The sequence below is a fragment of the Ictalurus punctatus genome, chromosome 25 (genome assembly GCF_001660625.3).
Source record: "Ictalurus punctatus breed USDA103 chromosome 25, Coco_2.0, whole genome shotgun sequence".
Taxonomy (NCBI): Eukaryota; Metazoa; Chordata; class Actinopteri; order Siluriformes; family Ictaluridae; genus Ictalurus; species Ictalurus punctatus.
Genome location: NC_030440.2, coordinates 6,674,134 through 6,694,320, shown reverse-complemented (window position 1 = coordinate 6,694,320; position 20,187 = coordinate 6,674,134). Strand labels below are relative to the sequence as shown.

At 39.3% G+C, this 20,187-nt stretch overlaps 3 protein-coding genes across 16 annotated transcripts in view; 1 reads left to right on the top strand and 2 right to left on the bottom strand.

Annotated features, from left to right (window-relative positions):
- The window catches only part of syne2a (spectrin repeat containing, nuclear envelope 2a), a 124,179-nt gene extending 114,820 nt beyond the window's left edge, over positions 1-9,359 (bottom strand). For all 9 annotated transcript variants that reach the window (XM_017455909.3, XM_053675761.1, XM_053675760.1 and 6 more), the window contains exons 1-3: positions 9,252-9,359; positions 2,962-3,098; positions 143-204 (exon numbers count right to left, since the gene is read on the bottom strand). In XM_017455909.3, coding sequence (XP_017311398.2) covers positions 143-204; positions 2,962-3,049 — 150 coding nt within the window. In that variant the 5' untranslated portion in view covers positions 3,050-3,098; positions 9,252-9,359. The remainder of the gene's footprint in view (positions 1-142; positions 205-2,961; positions 3,099-9,251) is intronic.
- A 2,516-nt stretch (positions 9,360-11,875) lies between these two features.
- LOC108257951 (trans-L-3-hydroxyproline dehydratase) lies at positions 11,876-17,896 on the top strand. Of its 2 annotated transcripts, XM_017456130.3 has the most exons (7): positions 11,876-12,090; positions 14,205-14,690; positions 14,798-14,967; positions 15,053-15,175; positions 15,373-15,510; positions 16,156-16,305; positions 16,584-17,896. In XM_017456130.3, the coding sequence occupies exons 2-6, from the start codon at positions 14,210-14,212 to the stop codon at positions 16,279-16,281; spliced, it is 1,038 nt and encodes a 345-aa protein (XP_017311619.1). In that variant the 5' UTR covers positions 11,876-12,090; positions 14,205-14,209; the 3' UTR covers positions 16,282-16,305; positions 16,584-17,896. The 2 variants fall into 2 exon arrangements, with proteins under 2 accessions (XP_017311619.1, XP_017311618.1); XM_017456129.3 differs by having other exon boundaries at positions 11,877-12,090; positions 16,156-17,896.
- daam1b (dishevelled associated activator of morphogenesis 1b) overlaps positions 16,907-20,187 on the bottom strand; it is a 79,688-nt gene continuing 76,407 nt past the window's right edge. For all 5 annotated transcript variants that reach the window (XM_017456124.3, XM_017456128.3, XM_017456126.3 and 2 more), the window contains 2 exons: positions 18,838-19,008; positions 16,907-18,494 (listed from right to left, as the gene is read on the bottom strand). In XM_017456124.3, the coding sequence (XP_017311613.1) occupies positions 18,282-18,494; positions 18,838-19,008 (384 nt within the window). In that variant the 3' untranslated portion in view covers positions 16,907-18,281. The remainder of the gene's footprint in view (positions 18,495-18,837; positions 19,009-20,187) is intronic.

Sequence of the window (20,187 nt, the reverse complement as noted above, 5' to 3'; positions counted from 1 at the left end):
TTTGCCCCAGCCCCCGTTCGATTAATCGATTAATAAATAACTAAAAAACAACCGGCCAACTAATCGATTATGAAAAATAATCGTTAGTTGCAGCCCTAATAAATACATCTCTATGCAGATTTACAGCTTTTTAAAGGTTTACCTTTGAAAGCTGAGCATTGATCCAGTTAGTAAATGTCCTCTTTTGAACCTGCTCCTGCTCCACTGCAGAAGAAAAGAAAAATGGTACAAGTACAGTTAGGACAAAACTAACATGCTACCATTAAATCGACAGAGCAAGATGACCAAAGCTGTAAATGCAGAACGCACTAAACAGTTTCTGTAGGCTTTCTCTACAACAACTTCATCCTGTCACAAAAATGGAATACATCCATGTAGAAATATGTAGATATCTTGCCAAACGTGAATTTTGTGGTTTTGTGGTTTCAAGAACTCAGTGGCTCTTTCAGGCAGTAACTAACTTTAAGCTCAGATTAGAAATGGCTGCAAATATAGCTCAAACCAAAACACATAGCTACATGCATCACACCCTGCAATGTTTCAGCTTTGAATAGGTTTGAATAGCTACATGTAACTACTCATTGTATGTTTTTGGTTCTTTAAACCAAATAATTAAATAATTAAGCTAGCTCACATCCAAGGGTAAATTGTTTCAATGTGTCATAGACAACTGTCGCTATTATTCAAATCAATCATGGTATACTCTAATGAGAAGAAAAAAAGATTTTTAAAGCAGCAACACCCATCTAACAAAAGACACAGTGAGCACTGATACATGGCAATTGTTGCTGCATTATAAACACTGGGCACCTGTATTACAGGTTATTAACTAGGGTGGGCCAACTAAAAGCATTAATTACACACAGCACAGTGTGAAAGTGTATTTTTATCCTGCATACGGTACTTAGAATGGGGGGAAAAAAACTGGCAGACAAGCAACACGATAATGTTCTACTTTCTTGAACTTCAAATAATCAGGCTTGAAATTGCATAGCACTGGTTCAAGTGCAGTGTTTAGCATTGTATCTTTTTGTGTCGTTCATCTAGCATTGGGGAAACACTGCACCTTGTAGCAGACAGAAATAGTATAGATGTCACACCTGAAATAGCCACTCTCTTTTTATTGTCCCTCCTGTAGTCAAAGCAAACACCAACCATGTCTAGCTTAAATTCACTGTGTGTCCTGACCCCAGCTAGCGTTGGCAGATGGGTCTAAAAGACCAGAATAAACTGAAAGCAAATGGTGACTGAATTCAAAGAAGACTTGATTAATCTGATTTGTGTTATTGATTCATGGGAAAACAAATAGCTAGGAAAAATAAATGAATTAATAACAATAAAATCAAGCCATTGTAATAGCCAATTCTATTCAATTTTGTTTGTATAACACTTTTAACATTGACATTGACGCAAAGAAGCTTTAGAGAAATGTATCAATTCCAGATATAAATTTTAAATACATAAATGTATCCCTAATGAGCAAGTCAGAGACGACATGTGGAAGAAACCTTGAGAGAGACCAGACTCAAAAGGGAATCCATCCTCATCTGGTTAATACTGGATAGTGTAACTGTAAATAATTTCCCTTCTATAACTGTATACTATATAATCAAAAAGTGCAATTGTGTAACCAGGAACCTATGAGCAACTTATGAATATGAGCATCAGAGTCATTCTGAATTCATTACAGTTTAACTTGAAGTCTATTTTGAAGTCTATTTAACATGACTTACTACATACTTTCATTCACCCTCAAGCATGCACTGATTAACTTCAGTTTGATCTCAGCTCAAACACTTTTCATTTGGCTCAGGGTCACAAAGACACAAGGCTGACTTTTTCATATTCAAGCTGTAGGATGTCACAGTCTTACAGGCCTTTAGCCCTCTTTTTAGCCATGCTATACAGGGTCTTTTCAGATTTGTAATATTATACTGTAAAGCAACATAATGCCACAATGTTTCTTGCATCAGTGACGGGTAAGACTGTACGGTAAGACTGTAAGGTATGGTAAGACTATTGCCTTAGGCTTTCTAACATGGGAGAACCTTAAGGACATTGCTTAAGGGCTTTGCATTTTCCGGTTTCTCAATAACATGACAAGCTGCATTTTTTTTGTCTTATTAACCTCAAGAAAGAGAAAAAAAATAAAGGATTTGACTTGCTTCTTGGACATTCCACATTATTTAATGTAACAATAAATGAATAAATAACATGACCTGTTGTTCTGCAATATAATAAATATCAATGTTAGCAAATTGCAGTGTTATAAGAGGAATAAAACTCTTCTGGACATGCTTTTATTGGAAAATAATCACTTGCAATTAAAGACACGAAAGACAAATTCTCCATATTCAAGCTGTAGGATTTCACAGTCTTGAAGGTCTCTCTCTTTCATTTTTTTTTTTTTTAACCTTAGCGGTTCTACAAAGCACTTTACACAGTTTCGCATTCACACACACACTCACACACCAATGGTAGCAGAGCTACATTATACTAGTTTTTCATGTTTTTATTACATGCACATGACATAAAATGGCAAGATTGTTGCTAAGTGATATCCAGCTAGCTCAGAATGACAACAAATACACACAGCTCACACAAACTGCAGCCACACCCTCAGCAGTGTTTGTTTAAATAGTCGTTTACAGGTGAGTCAATGAGTCAGACACTAAAGGAGGAGGGCAAGGAAAATAAGGACGAATCAAAGAATCAAATTCATAACCACTGTTATGATCACTGTTGTGATCAAGATCACACTGTTATGATCAAGTACATACTGTGCCGAAAAGTTTTGTACCGATTGCACAACAACTTTCTCTAGTACAAAACACTAAATATCTACAAAAAATTAGTTTTTCACCTGACAAGCCCATGCCCTCCCAGCGATTTAAAACATGTCACTGCTTTACTCTGCAATCATAGTTTATCAACAGATCTGTAGGTATGAAAGATCCTGACCTTGCAGAAGCATGTGGACATCGTCGATATCCAGCGGGACGCCCCTCTCATCCGCAGCGGGGGCATCTGAGCCACCCTGCAATGCCATGACTTAAAGCACTCAGGCCTTAAGCCTATGCACCATGGTGATCTGGATACTGAATATAAACAACAAAAAATATTATTAATAAAAGCTTAGGCTTTCAGTACTCAATATGGAAAAGACAGAACAGCAAGAACAGACATGGTCTATGTATTATGAAATTCCTTAATAAAAGGAAGCGACCTACAGGAGGAAAGACTCTTGTAAGTGCACGCATGGGTGCTTGTGGATGTGTTTTATCCTGCCTTCTTTCCCTCTTTTAATAATTACCCTTTCACGCTGAAGACAGAAAGTCCCCAAACTTCTAAATGAGATTACAAAGTTATAAATAAAGTAAATACATCAACGGCATCTGATCTCAGTAAACAGAAAACACCATGCACAGAGGTTAAATTTGGATTTAGAAAAAGGGGGAGCCCAACTTCTTTACTGGCTGCCAACAATATGAAAAAGCACACTTTAAACTAAGGTATTTTTGACTAACTTTAATTAATTAAGTTGAACAAGTTTTAGTATATTATTTAGTAGCTTTATTTACTAGGTGGTCAGACAAGCTTTTCTTATTCATTAGTTTTAATATTAAAATTTATATTAAAACATCTACCGATTCTTCTATGGCATAGAGAAAAGCAAAGCATTATACTAGCAAACTGAGAACACTTTACTTTAATGAGAATATATACAATCATATATACAGTACTTAGCATTAAATGACTGCCCTTAATGACAGAAAACTTTTCAAATAAAAGCATTTCAGCTATACAGCAGTGTAAAACAGTGTAAATTCAGAATTGAGATCACAATTAGGATTAGTTAGGATTTACAGTACGTTTACATTATTATTTCCTGACCACATTAAATACCAGCAGTGTCTGATGTGACCTTTTATTTGGTCATACAATAATGCACAATTCTTTGAGTCAGTGTGCAGCTTTGATTCCTGTGACAATCTGTGAAAAAAAAGTAATTGCACAGAAAATAATATCAAGACAAAATAAATCGATCACTCAAAAAATCAACAGCTTGGAGTCTTATATACCCATACTCATGTACTACAACATGCTGCTGCACCACAAAATGAGACATAATTATGCAGATAAGTATGACTGCCTCACAAAATAGTTTGGGAGGAAAGTAGCTATTAATAAAACAGCAACAAACCACAACATGGAGCTTCTGTATTTACTCTTACGAAACAGTGCTGCAAAGCTAAATCAAGTGTAGAATATTTTGAAACTGGCACACATAATACTAATTAAAACAAAAAAAATTGTCTGTAATACTGTTATTTTAAATAGGAACACTTGGTGTACTTCATATATAGAAGTGTAGGCTGATGCCACAAACAGTTATAGGTTTATATGGTGAAATGGTTGTAGGTTATGGGTTGTGGGTAGTGTTGCCGCCTCACAGCTCCAGAGTCCCAAGTTTGATCCTGAGCTCAGGCTCCTGTTTGGGTGGTGCTTCTCCAGTTTCCACCTCCCACAAACATGGCAGTAGATTTATAGCGAAGATAAACTGGCCCTAAATTTGAATGAGTGTATGAATGTGTGTACGAGTGTGCATGAAGCCATGCGCTGGATAAACTTTATCTATTAACTGAATCATCTGTAAACACAGAGTAATTATTTTTTTAAATCCTCATTGAAACACTAACAAATGAATGCTCTTAGAGAAGTATGTTCTATATGACCCCACTGCAATATTCACACAGTCCGGGTATTTTTGCTCAGAGCTCTGCCACACTGCATATGAGAAAACGTTCACAAGGGTTAGGAACTGAGGTGAGTGAAAAGGTCACATGACATAATTAATAGCATTAATTTATAGCAAGAGATTAATAGCAAACCACCTTTAGGCTCTAAAAGATGGAGGAAAAAAAAAGGTTTTACACTGTCAATTGAAAGTAGTGCTGAGTCTTCTAGAATAGGGTCACTTATTTAAAAGACACACACACACACACACACACACACACACACACACACATACCAGCTGTAGCCTGGGACTTAAACAAACCAAGTACTGCCAAGTCACCATGGAAAGGTCTGGTAGATGACTCTTCAGTTTCTACCAGCCTTTCAGTACAAGCTCCATGACATCAGAGGGCAAAACTGCACAAGGACATATGCAGCCCTCATGACGCCTCATGACCTGCAGTCCATGCACTCTCTCCCTCTCACACACACACACACACACACACACACACACACACACACACACACACACACACACAGACAAAGGTCAGGCTGAGACACAGAGGAACAGTGAGACCTGGAAGGAATCTGTGGAGTCTGAAAATAGGATTGGTCTACAACATGCACTCTGATGGGCAGCCAATAATTGTGTGTGTCTGTGTGTTTTGTGAATCTGGTTCACCTTCACCTATACGCTACTTACTTTTAGCATTTTTATTTTCATTTGATTAAACTTTTGCCAAACTCACCAAGTATGTACAGTACATACATGTACAGCTTGATTTTTTTCAGAGCTAAAGTACAACTTGGCTGTGTAACTGCAGATCTGATCATGTCAAATGACTTTTCTGACCTGTGCTTGTAGGGGTATTGTATTGAAATTGTATATCAAGAATACGTATGCATAATGACCATTTCTTTAGTATTATGAGCATACTAAAGGTTCAGGTTGTAATTTTAGTGCCCTTGGCTGCCTGAGTGCTGAACTGCAATTGCAATGAAAACAAGTCTTTACCTTTTCCACAACCAAGCTCAAACTATATGGTGAAACTACATATACCTTATAAGCTGCCTTTCAAGGAAACGTGACAGAAATGAAAAGATCTATTCTGGGGTGGGGCTTATTTTTGGGACGGAAAAATGTAAACAGGCAGAAAGTTTAAAAAAAAAAAACTTGCCAGATCTACAGTACCACTTATCCTACACAGGGTTGCGGGGAGCCTGGAGCTTATCCCAGGGAACTCGGGGCACAAGGCAGGGGACACAGGATTTGGTGCCAACCCAGCACAAGGCGCAAGGCACAATCACACACGCACACCTATTCACACACTACGGACAATCTAGAGATGCCAATCAGCCTACAATGCATGTCTTTGGACTGGGGGAACACTTTCAAACACTACAAACTGCACATTTAACACAACTTGAAAGACTCCTAAAATTCAAGGTCACTAATAAAAATAAAACTGCATTAAATCACATTGCTTCTGTCCGAGAAGTGTGGAGGGGTTTTTGTTTTATAGAGACAATTTTCTTCTCATTCAGACATCCAGTCCTAAATACAGTACTAGTCTCTTTCCCAAACATCAAAAATTTAATTGTAGTTATACTCCTTAAACCACTGCACCCTTTCTGAAGTCAGAATTCCCACAGTCCTCCAACAAAAACAGGTTTGAGCACATCTACGTCGGAGATCAATACATCTACGAAACACGTACTGATGATATGTGATTAGTACTTAGTGGAAAACCTATTCCAACACTAGATTAGTGTTAAAATCTTGTAGGTGTGGCAGGACCGATCCATGGGTAAGGACGCAAGATTATCATGCTTCAAAGGACGCTTCTTAATCGTTCAGCGTTCAAGCCAGGCATGTCGAGGCAGATTAAAAATCAGACAGTGAACGATTCAATAGATTACCCAATACACCATGCAAGGCAATGTGTTTAAATCTTCCATGACCTTTTAGGACAAAATGAATAATAATCATGCCTGCTTTGATATAGTTTAAAGGTCTCTTCATTTAAATCAGGTCTCGTGAGCTACATACTCCACCCAGGTAAATCTTTAGCTCGTTTATGATATAATGCAGAATAATTAGACATAATAATTATCTGATACACAGCTTGTTTTAAAATCATACTGCACTATTCACAATGGTGGCTACAAGGACACCAAACTAAGTCTACCTCAATTACATAACCTGCATAAACATAATAATCAGTTTATGATTGCTACGTGGATTTTTAAATCGATCCAAATCTTACGCTCGGACTTACCTGTGTAGGCTACTTGTCTAATTTAAAAACCGGTATCACATAGGTGGGTGATCATTTTTGCATGCATTATGCTAATCCATGATCATAAACTTTCATTAATAATCTAGGATGTTTGTGTACATTCTGCTAATCCTCCCCTGAATCATTTTTACTGCACATAAATGTGAGCTGTGTCTGTTTGTGCAGTTAAACATTCCCATAAAATATCCATCCATTCATACATTTTACATACTCCTTATCTTGCAGGGGTGCCTGGAGCCTATCCCAGGGAACTTGGGGCATGGGGCGGGGGACACCCTGCACACCCTGCACAATTGCGCACACTACGGACAATTTGTAGGTGCTAATCAGCCTACAGTCTTTGGACTGGGGAGGAAACTGGAGTACCTGCAGGAAACCCCCAAGGCACAAGGAGAACATGCAAGCTCCACGCACACAGGGTGGAGGCAGGATTCGAACCGGAGGTGCAAGGCAAATGTGCTAACCACTAAGCCATTGTACTGCACCCCCCCCCCCCCCCTCAAATTCAAACCCATGCGATACTTCCCCAAACTGTTGCCAGAATGTTAGAAACAATGAATTTCCTAGAATGTCTTTATATGTATACAATTTCCCTTCACTGGAACCACGGGGTCAAACCTGTTCCAGCATGACAATGCCGCTGTGCACAAAGCGAGCTCCATGAACACATGGTGTGCCAAGGTTGGAGTGAAAGAACTAGAGTGGCCTGCATAGAGCCCTGACCTCCACCCCACTGAACACCTTTACGATCAGTTGGAACACCAACTACATGCCAGGCCTCCTCAGCTGACATCCGTGCCTGAACTCACTAACGCTCTTGTCGCTGAATGAACAAATCTCCACAGCCACACTCCAAAATCTAATGGAAAGCCTTTCCAGAAGAGCGGAGTTCATTATAACAGCAAAGGGGACTAAATCTGGAAAGGGACGTTCAAAAACACATATGAATGTGATAGTCAGGTATCCACAAACTTTTGGCCAGATAGTGTACAAGATCCACAAATGAGAATGAATTAATACTATTAATACATGATGAATGAATGCATGCACTAATTCTCAGCACATCAGAAAATACTGAAGCAAATACATTAACAGCCTCTCCGTCACACATGAATATTCCTGAACGCGCACCTATTATGGTTTTGAAATGTGCCTAATTTTGTTTTAAAGGTCTCATACAATACATTTACGTGCATCCAAGGTCAAAAAACACTTTAATGTGCTCATCATTTAAATTGCACCATTACATTCCCCCCCAGTGTCAAAAACGACTCGTTAAACAATCCGTTCTAGTTGATTCATTCTAAACTCCTCCTTTCAGAGAGCATACTCGGCTCTGATTGGTAAGATATCCCAGTCTGTTGTGATTGGTCTACCACTGTCAGCGTGTGTCTAAAATGCACCAGAGATGGGGCTTTTAGTTACAAACCTATGTAGGTTAGTACAGGAAGAAAAGTCTGGAATTACTAACGACTCGATTCAGCTGTTCAGAATCGGTTCCTTCTTTTGGGAGTCAATAACTCCGTTTGTCGTGCGCTTTGATTTTTGAAACTTTGCAGACTTTTTACATTCACAAACAGCTCTATAACACACTACATGAAAGGTCATATTTGAAAAGCCATAATAAGTGCACTTGAACAAAGATTGTAGTTAGGTCTGAATGTGTTAACATTAACATTCTGTTAATTAATACTGTGACTTGCAGTATTAATAAATATTAATTAATTTTTAACGCTTTTTGTACACAATGTATCAATATATGCTTATTTTTCAAGAAACTGCTCTTGTTCAGTTATAAAGTAAACAGCAGAATTCTGTCTTAATTGGCTGCAGATATCTGAACACATGCTATAAACAACAACAACAATATAGTAATAGTAGTAGTAGTAGTAGTAGTAGTAATAATAATAATAATAATAATAATAATAATAATGTGCACGAGCTGCTATAATCTGACACACATGGAAAGTCTAATGTTATGACAAATGGACATAGTGTCCTCTGCCATTCAGGTGTCACTCTCCCTGTACTATTATATCCGTGCCAGCTGAACTTAAGCATGCATTATGGACAAACATGACACTGTCTCTGCACACAAACTAACCGCTTTCATTTCCGCACACAAAGCCGGACCTGACAATAAAACTGCATCAAAACTTTACCCCAAAGATTCCCGGAGCAAAGCAGTGAACCAGTTTCATCAAGTCTACTTACAGAAAATGTCAGTCGCTGCTGCAGAAAGTTATTTACAAACAGATCCTGTGGACATTGAATGAAGATCTGCGCTGTGATAGGCAGGAATGAAGCTCAGACTACACCTCAGCTCACTTTCATAACACACACACGTTCACACCGGGTTGCCAGATTGGATCACCTGATTCCAGCCTGCTCACACACTGCAAACAGGTCCAAACTGTAAACATGCCAATTAATTCAGCCCAAATCCATGACAAGTTATTTCCAGTCCAGTGTGATTAAAATAGCCAGTTGGGTTGGACACAGTCCAGTCTGGCCAAACCCAAACAACCTTCTACATTATGAATTTAGTCTAGAAAAAAAACAAATGCATTAAATAAAATATGCACCTTACTTAACTGCCAAATTCTCCAGTCTCATTGGTCGGAAGGTATTGATTCATTTTTAGACCACCAGCTCTGACAATAGGGCCAGCTGTAATTCAACTCACTGCGCTCACTCTACCACTTTATTTTTTCTTAATGGTTAGCATGTCCGCCCCACACCTCCAGGGTTGGGGGTTCGATTCCCACTGTGGCCCTGTGTGTGCAGAGTATGCATGGTCTCCTCATGCTGCGGGGGTTCTCCGGATACTCCGGTTTCCTCCCCCAGTCCAAAGACAGGTAGGCTGATTGGCATGTCCAAAGTGTCCGTAGTGTGTGAATGGGTGTGTGAATGTGTGCCCTGCGATGGATTGGCAGCCTGTCCAGGGTGTACCCCACCTTGTGCCCGATGCTCCCTGGGATAGGCTCCAGGTTTCCCCATGACCCTGAAAAGGATTAAGTGGTATAGAAGATGGATGGATGGATGGAACACCTAGTTGGGACTTGTACACCAGACACTTCACATATTTGAAGGCTAGTTATAAACAAATTAAAAACAGTGTTCTTTTACATATTATGTATCATTACTGATGTTATTTAACATTTATGGACGGAGTCCCCAGTGTCAGAGCTTTGTAACAGTCAGTAGTTTTTAGTGGTGTAACGATCAGACAACTTGGATTCATAAAAGGCAACGATTGAAATAACTTGAGGCAACAATCACACTGATTATTACTGATAATAATTTATTATAAATTGATTATCAATTGTAACTGATGGTAAATCGATTACTATGCAAAAATGACAGACAGTTGATGTGGAAAAAAATCATTCATATTTTTAACTAATGTGTAGGGTCAATAGGCTAGCAAGGTGATTTGCCTGTAGCTCTGATAATTGATTAAAATAGACTTTCTTTTAAAAAAAATAGTTTACAAATAAAAAGTTGGGGCTAATAAATCAAATCATATCGTATCATATAATATATCTATCATAACAGATTCAGTAGTATTGTGAAATATTTAATCACTGCCTTAAGGATCAAAATCGTATGGTATCTTTTGGAAGCCCGAGGTTTACACCCAGAAAGTTTTCCATCACAGGAGAGTCTTCGGGATAGACTAATAATATAAAATGAATCTTATTTAATTAAATAAAGAGGCTGGTGGGGAAATGACTGTGACTATAATTAACATAAGTGATGAGAGGAATTAACATGTTTGGCAGATGTTCCACAACATTAACTGCAGCTATAAACCATTAAAAAGAACCACATGTTCTTTATAATAAATTACAACTTGTACACATTGATTTGCTGTGGTATAAGAAGAGCAAAACACTTCAGATGTGCTGTTATTGTAGAATAATCAACATTGAGGTTGTAAGAGTAACTCGCATCACACCACACCGCCGCTGATTATTTTCCTATCAATGTATGCCCTGTCATGTTCCGTTACCTATTAATGGTGCATTAGGCAAGATTAGTTTTTGTTTGTTTGTTTTTTCTAGATTAGGGCTCTAAAGGTTAGGCGGCTTTGACAATTTGATTGGAATGTTTCTCGCGCAAGGTCACGAAGCCCCGCCCCCTTAGATCTTCAGTGGCCCCTGTAGTGTCTATAAAATGAGTGACAGGAGGAACATCCAAACACATTCAACCACTCCGGCCGGAAATCTGTTTCCCAAAAGGGTTTAATGGTTTTCGGCGGGTTACCCCCACCCCCCATTATTATTATTATTATTATTATTATTATTATTATTATTATTATTGTTGTTGTTATTTTAATAGCTTGTTCTACGCATCTTCCAGGTTATTTGTAAAGTAAGGCATTAAAAAATCGACTGTTGCTCCTTTAAGAGGTGACGTGACTTTCCTTTAAAAAAACAACAAGATTTTAGGCTTTCTGTTTTGCAAGTGAGACAGAAATGCTTGACACAGGAAATAATAAAACGTCATAATCAAACGCATGTGATGTTTATTTAACCTAATTGATAATTAAATGTTTATGAACAATGGGCTACATGAACGGTCGTCTCTGTTGCCAGTTGTGCCTACTGGTATACATGTTTTCTGTTTTGTGCTTACATGCATGAAAATATATCTTCAAGATTCAGTAACGAGCTCACAAAACTATTCATACATCCATGGAGGAAGTAAAGCAGGAATAACTAAATGTCATAAACAGTAAATCCATTAGGGGCCGCTGCAGACTGTCGTTAGGTGGCATTTTCACTACATCCATGCCAGCAGGGGGCAGCAAAGAACTTCGGTTACAGACTGAATCCCAAATAGATTGTTTATAGTGCACTTCGTAGTGTGTAGAAGCCCTTAATAATTCATGCCTGATGTAGAGAACTGTTTTTTTTTTTTAGGAAGTAGGGAGCTATTTGAGATTCAGCCTGTGGCAAACACATCTACGACGTCTGTAAGGCAAGAATTTAAAAACAAGGCAGAAGTTTAACTTGATATTCCAGTTGAAGTATTTTAACCAGTAACGGTAAGCAACCGTTCCCTTGTATAATATAAATGTTTGTTCATGTGCTTTGACAATATTTTGTGCAGGTCAGTGGTGAGTGTAGCGAGTGTCCCATCTTCCAAAACAACATTAAAATGTCCTAGTTAACTTCTGGGAATGTGCAGAACATTTCGAACATGTTTTATGGTTGAACTTCAACTGTATTAGTAACACTGACTTTGCCCTGTTGTACTTTACAGAGCTGACCTTTGACCCGTCTGCACTTTATTGCATAAACATATACTGTAAATGCACAGATTTTCTCTTACCCTTTGCCCCTTCTATCAATAGAAAGTTACCAAGAACACATGATTTGAGTGTTGTATCATTATCAGATCAACACCAACGTGGTCATGTGTGTGTATGATGTTGACATGAGTTTATCTTGCTGGGATTTTAAACATTTCATTGTCACTACTGGGTGGGAAAAGTCCACCAGGTAGAACAGCATGCTTTACTATGGTCAAAATCTGACACCTATGGAAAGCTAGATGACAATGAATACAAATTGTCCATGCAATAAATACACTATATGGTCAAAGGTTCAGCCTCAACCGTGGAGGTGTGTGACGAGCATGCTAACCACTAAGCCACCATGCACCCCATCCCATTCCAGTTCATCTGAAGGGTGTTCAGTGGAGTTGAGGTCAGGGATCTGTGCAGGACACTCAAGTTCTTCCACACCTACCTTGGTGAATGTCTTCATGGTTTGTTCACAGGGGCGTTGTCATGCTGGAACAGGTTTCAGCCTCTTAGTTCCATCCATCCATTTTCTGTACTGCTTATCCCTGCCCCAGGTGAGGGCAGAAGTTGGGGGGAAACCCTGGATGGGGTGCCAGCCCATCGGGGCACAACTGCACACCCACTCACACACCATGAACAATTTGGAAATATCAATCAGAATACAACTCATGTCTTTGGACTGGGGAGAACATGCAAACTGGAATTCGAAACCCAAACCCCGGAGGTGTGAGGTACTAACTACTATGCCACAGTGCCCCACCTGTTAGTTCCAGTGAAGGAAAATTGTAATGCTACAGCATACAAAGTCATCCTATACTATTCTGTGCTTCCAACTTTGTGGCTAAAGTTTGGGGAAGGCTCACGTGTGTGTAAGTCACAGATTTTTGGGCATATAGTGTATATTGCCTCATGTACAAGGTAGGTATGTGTTTAAAAATGACCACATGCTGAGAGTGGTCCATCACTCACATAATGTCTTGTCATTGCTGGTCTCTTTCCACTGACTGATGGCACAGAGGCAGCTATGGTGGCTGTGGCGCAGGTGGTAGAGTGCGTTGTCCACTAATCGTAGGGTTGGCAGTTCAATTCCCGGCCCACATGACTCCACATGTCGAAGTGTGCTTGGGCAAGACACTGAACCCCGAGTTGCTCTCGATGGCAAGTTAGCACCTTGCATGGGAGCTCTGCTACCATTGGTGTGTGAGTGTGAATGGGTGAATGTGAGACAGTGTAAAGCACTTTGGATAAAAGCGCTATATAAGTGCACCATTTACCATTTAGGGAGGTTGGCAGTGTGTACAGATAGGTCAGTATACCTAGAATGTTATAAATTGATTTGCATTTTAATGAGGGAAATATGTATTTGACCCCTCTGCAAAACATGACTTAGTACTTGGTGGCAAAACCCTTGTTGGCAATCACAGAGGCCAGACATTGCTTGTAGTTGGCCACCAGGTTTGCACACATCTCAGGAGGGATTTTGTCCCACTCCTCTTTGTCGATCTTCAAGTCATTAAGGTTTCGAGGCTGACGTTTGGCATGATCTGAATTTAGCCACAGTTAACCTGATCATTTCTTTGTCAGTGGGCAAACGTACAAAATCAGCAGGGGATCAAATACTTCTTTCCCTCACTGTATAAGGAAAATGGCCAGATTCTTGCACTGTCTAAAATGCATTTTATAGTTTGTTTGTTTATGTGGTCTGCAAATATTTAAAAAAGTAGTAATATTCATTGAGCACATTTACCTTATCAAGTGATAGACATTTACAGTAAGCATAGAATTTAAATTAAGAGCACCTTGAGTGGATTCACCATTGTAACGGCGTTCTTCTTACTGATCTATTTTAAAAGGTCAAATGGATTTTCCAAAACTGCCACCTCATGATGGACCCTTGTTGTCTGTGGTTGACATGCACACTGGAGGAGAACCTTTACGCGTCATCGTAAGTGGGTTCCCTACTGTGAGTGGGGACACTGTACTCACCAAACGGCGGTACGTACGAGACCATCTCGATCATCTTCGCAAAGTGCTAATGTTCGAGCCCCGTGGCCACTATGATATGTACGGAGCTTTATTAGTTGAAAGTGAGATACCAGAAGCAGATCTCGGGGTTCTGTTTATGCACAACGAGGGTTACAGCACCATGTGTGGCCATGCTGTCATTGCTCTTGGCCGTTTTGCTGTAGACTACAGTTTGGTAAAGACTCCAACTTCTCCCGAGACCCAAATAAACATCCACTGTCCGTGCGGCCTGGTGAAGGCTTTTGTGGAGTATAGCAATGGTAAAACGGGAGCAGTGAGGTTCCACAGCGTCCCAGCTTTTGCTTTCGCCACAGGTGACAGCTTCTGTTAGGCTTCGGATGGAGGAACGGCTTTTGTTATATACCATTTCTGAGGGAGGTAACAATTTTAAAATGTCGTTTGTAAAATGTCATCTTTATAGATGTGAAAGTCACTGTTCCAGGATATGGTGAAATCACAGTGGACATAAGCTATGGAGGAGCTCTCTATGCTTTTGTGAATGCTGAAATATTTGGACTGGATGTCAATACATCCAGAACCAGAGATTTGGTGGATGCAGCCACTGCTGTAACGAATGCAGTCAAATCTCAGGTACCGCACAAACACCAGATACATTTACATAAAACACAGGTTATACTGAGAGAAAATGGTGCTTTGGCTTCTATTATTATGACAGGTGAAGCTCCACCATCCTGTTAGTGAAGATCTGGCTTTCCTATATGGCACCATCCTCACGGATGGTAAAGATGATTTCTCCGAAGAGCCTACAGCCAATGTGTGTGTGTTTGCCGATGCCCAGGTGAGACTCTGCATCTTCCATTACTACATCTAAATTGATGTTAGATCTTGTAAAATAAAATACACCCTTCGTAAAGATTCCATTGTAAGTAACGATTCCATTCCACTTTAAAGGAACGCTGTTCAGATTGTGTAGTCACTTCTATATTTTAGGCTTCCATGTCAAAAAAACAACAACAGTGTTTTGGATGGTTTTAGGTGGACAGGAGCCCCACTGGTTCAGGTGTGACTGCACGCATTGCTCTGCAGTACCACAAAGGTCTGATCCAGCTGAACAAGACCAGGAGCTTCAGGAGCGGAACCACAGGAACTATATTTACAGGCAAGGCAGTACAGGTAAGTAAAGCCAAAAATATTTAATCCAACAAATTTTAAAACAAGAAGAACTCGACACCAGTGGCGACGATGAGGATGCCTTTGCCACCAACTCGTCTAGTCCTTCTTGTTATTAGTTTGTTTGCCAGAAATAACCTTAAAATATACTTTAAACATGAAAGAAGCTATTGAAGAAAAACTATTTTAGACATTTGACCTTGATCTTGCTTAGATCAATTCCAAAATCTAATCAGTTCATCTGCTGGTACAATGATAATTCCATATAAACTCTACAGAAACAATCAACTACCATTCTTAAGATATTGCATAAGGATCTCAGACATCCCAAACATGTAATGCTTCCACCACTTAGTGTTGTAAAAATCTTTTAGGTATAAAATCAGATCATTTCAATGGCATTCTTAACTCATAACGTCCTCAAAGAAAGAACATCTTGGTAGCCATAGTCTTAGAATGTATATACTTATCTTTCCACTTTATAACCAGTACCCCATTTCAGCCCTCAGAGTCAGAAGGGGCATTTCAATCATTTCAGTGGCATTCTTGAGCTGAATCCGAAGTGGGAAATCACTAATCCCGTTAGATTTTCTAGATGTGCAATCATTGTATGATACCCTTACCATATTGAATGATCTGTGTTTAAAGGAGACCACGTGTGGGGAGTTCAGTGCAGTGGTGGTGGAGGTTGCAGGTCATGCTTACTACAGTGGCACGGCCAGTTTTACTGTGGAGAATGAGGATCCCCTGAAGAATGGCTTCCTCCTCCGATGAGCCTGCCTAAATGCTAAAACAGAGGTCTAACAATCTGGACTAAGTAAAAAAATCTGTTGTTATCATGGCAGTGCATTTCCGTGTTTCATGATTCCTCATAACTGCTGGGATTCACGTTAGCGCTGTTTTATATTTCCTTTGTCAGAAGATGGCAATTACATATTGTAACAGTTAAATTGTGCACAAGTTGGACAGAACAAGGCTTGCTAACTCGTTACACATTGAATCCTTTTACAACTCTTTAATTAGTTCACGTATCCGCTATTACCATGTTTGTGGAGAAATTTATTTTATATTTACAGAAGGAATCTCATGAGTCTGCTACGGAGGAATTTGCACTTTCTGCTTTCTCAGCAACATGACAAGAAGATTTTTTCTTCTTACTGACTTTATGAAAGTGATGTTGGCTAGAAGAGGATTAAAACACTTCAGGACATGTGAATAACACCACCCCACACCAGTGTTGATTACTTTCCTATGACAGTTGAAAATTTGAAAAATTTAATATCTGTCAGTTCTAATGGATTTTAATATTCAACAGCTGTTTGATTATTTGTTGAAGTATGTTAAATTCCTAACCAGAGGGGTTTTTTTTTGTTCTCTTTTTAACAGGTACATCCGTTGACCACTAGGTTTAGCAAGAGTTATTCAATCTGAAGGTTAAAACTTCATACTAGTTGAATTTTATCGTTCAGAGGTGATGTTGAATTGCACACTGTTTAGCATTTAAATAGGCAATAGTGTGTTGCACATTTTGGAAAACATTTATACTCAACAGAAAGTATTACATTTTCCCCCATTTATTCTCCCTTAAGCTCCATCTTACAATGGAAGGCTTTTTTTCTTTTTTTTTTAAATTACAAATGTTCAAGGTAGGCATATCACATTGTCACAACATACACTGTGGATAAAAATACTGGAATATATCCAGTGAGGAAGGAAGAGCTGAGGGAGAGTCTCTTGCATTGATTTACTTACTGGTACGTTTCTTTTTAAATAAGCCTACAGATTTCACATGACAGTCTGCAAAGTGTCTGAGGAAAGATCCAATAACATCACTGCATAGAATCTGCACAAAGGAGCATCCACAGTGTTTGAAACGACGTGGGCCTGGGCTCCACTCCTTATCTAAAACTTAACTTTAAAAATGATCTTCAGCCAGCCTGTGTCTGATATCCAATGCTATTCTCTATAATGATGTAATAAACAACATAAAGACCCCATAACCCTGGTTACTGTTATTAGTATTCAATAAAAGCATACTATATAAAAATGGTCCTTAATAATAAAAGAAAAAAAGCATTGCCATTTAACTGTTGTGTTGGACTCTTCAGGTCTGTTTTCTGCAGTAAGATTTTTATGAAGTTTTATCTTGGAGCACATTATGTTGCTAGTGGATTCACCATTGGAGGTCTTTTTTTTTTTTTAACGTATGTACTAGGCTTTCCAGATAACAGGTCCAGACACGTATAGATAAGTTCTATCCTGCATGCCATGCCTCAATTTCAAGAATGAGCTGATGACTCATTCTTGCTGATGAGTTGATGACTGGACTCTTGCAATTATAGGGTTGTTTTTTTTTGTGTGTGTTTTTGTTTTAAATAAAGATGTGAGGTCGGTCTACTTATGAATGAGGATTGTTGTACCCATGCTTTGTTTTCTTCCTGGGTTAAATCCAGATTTGACTAGCAATTTGTTCTTGTCTTGCAATTCTGTAGTCTTGGTGCACCAGCATAGTCTTAGAATTTATATACTCATCTTTCAACTTTATAACCAGTACCCCCAATTCAGTCCTCAGAGTCAGAAGGGGCAAAATGTGTGGGCAAAACCTTTAGGCCAAGTCCTCTTTCCAAATGTTGCAAATGAGTGCTCTTCCTGTATCCCCCACCATGAGGCAGTATTGTCCAGTGAAGGAATAGAACAGTTCTGGATAGCACATACGAAAGAATGGGCCTTAGGTGAGAAGGTTAAGCATTGTGGATGGCCAAAGTGGACATATCTCAGAAGTTGAGTTTAGTGATGGGTCGCTCTCTGCCCGTGTCTGTGGTTTGGCTGTTGATGCGTTTGCGGTTCCGCTTCATTTTGGACAGGTCCTTATCAAACACCTCACCGGAGCGCAGCGCTGACACCAGGTCATCAAACTCACCCCCGTTATCCTCTCCGCTCTCTTTGGCTTTCCGGGCTTTTCTTTCTTTCTCTCGCTGCTCCTTTAGCTGCAAGATGGGGACAAGAGCGGAGCTTGAATAAAACAGATTTTAAAAACAGGTTTTGCATGTACTGTGTAACAGGAAGTCAAGCCCTTTCAATTGCATAAAGGAACTGCATGCTTTGGGAGACCGCAGTAATTACAGGTTTTTTGTACAGTCACTGGCTTTTCCTAAGAAGACATTTCTTTGCCAGTTAAGACAAGAGGTACACTTGCTTATAACCATCATGATACTATGTGAAGTAACCACACATAACCAATTTTAATTCTGTTCTCATAAACCTCATATGATTGTACTATTCTAGGTTTCATGTTCTCAGTCTGAATAATGAGCAAGGTGAGTTTCTCACCTGTGCCTCCATGCGTGCCCGGCGCTCCTCTTCCTCTTTGCGTCGCCGTATGTTCTCATTCTCCTGCCGAGCCTCTGTGAAGGCTTGCAGGAACTGGTCAAAGATGCCAAAGAACTCGTCCGGTTGCATCTTCCCAGCATCCTCACCAAAGTGCTTCACTGCTTTATCGAACTGTAGAATATGTAAACAAGATGAGGCTCTGGACATCGCTGATGTATTCAGACTCTTACAACAAAAGGAAATAAACACCAAGACCCCTCAACATATATTTCATCAGTTTGTCATCACTAGATTCATTTGAATAAAAAAAATTTATTAAATGTTTACACCGTCAATTTAGTGCAATCCGGCGCTAAACAAGTGACACTAGAAACTACAGGACAGGTAAAACACGAGAAAAACAAACTAAAGTGGAGTTGACAGATTAGAGGAACAATCGACAGGGGACTAATGTACATGTGGTAAATAAATCCCATCACGCACAGCTGGTGTTCACGTACCCCTAGTCTTGTTAAGCTCAGATTTTACCAGTGGCTTAAAAACCCTGCGGAAAACATGAGGAAAGGACGACGGGGACACTGTCATGGCATCAGTATACCTCGTGGTGCCTCTCTACAGGGGAGGAGACCAAGCCATCCCACCATGTCTTTGATGTGCTTTTATCACAGCCATATGGGCTTAACCTTCTCTAAAGCAGCACGAGTCTGAGCCAGAGAATATCACATGGTTTTATTTCATTCCCTCCCTCACGCACTCTCTCCTTCTATCTTAAGATCACTTTCAGTAGACTGGAGGCCCAGGTTGAGGTGCATACAGTACAGACTGGGAAATGCCTCCATTATACAAGTCTTAGTAGAAAGTTAGTAGGAACGTCAAGACAGTACAGTTTTAAATTAAGTACTTAAACTGAGCATCAGCGCTTCAACTAAATGATTAAGAAGTGAATTTAGCCACAGTTAACTTTACCAAAGTTATTAACAAATTGAGTGTTTACATGTACAAACATAATCCAGTTACTTTCAGTAGTTACAACATTATTCAATTCCCCATGTGGACAGCACACTACAACTTAATGGATATCAAGTAGAAATTAGGTCAATATTCAGGTTATTCAGTACATGTGTACCGTTAATCTGATATCTTTCAGTGTTCTATTACTGCACAGGTGCATAAACATTACAGGATAGAGAAAAGTATGGTTGCGATCCATCTTTGGATCCAAATAGAGGACACTATGCAAATTTGGGACCATAAAATATTACCAAATAAAAAAAAGTTTGAGAATTGTTAGCAGAAATAACCTCGAGACAACCAACTGACAAAGATATACATACCATAAAGGATTATATA

Bases quoted from the DNA above. Each gene is read 5' to 3' on its own strand.
- LOC108257951 (XM_017456130.3), top strand. From the start codon at position 14,210: ATGGATTTTCCAAAACTGCCACCTCATGATGGACCCTTGTTGTCTGTG. The intron at 14,968-15,052 runs GTACCGCACAAA...TTATTATGACAG, and splicing joins CGAATGCAGTCAAATCTCAG to GTGAAGCTCCACCATCCTGT. The intron at 15,176-15,372 runs GTGAGACTCTGC...GGATGGTTTTAG, and splicing joins GTGTGTTTGCCGATGCCCAG to GTGGACAGGAGCCCCACTGG.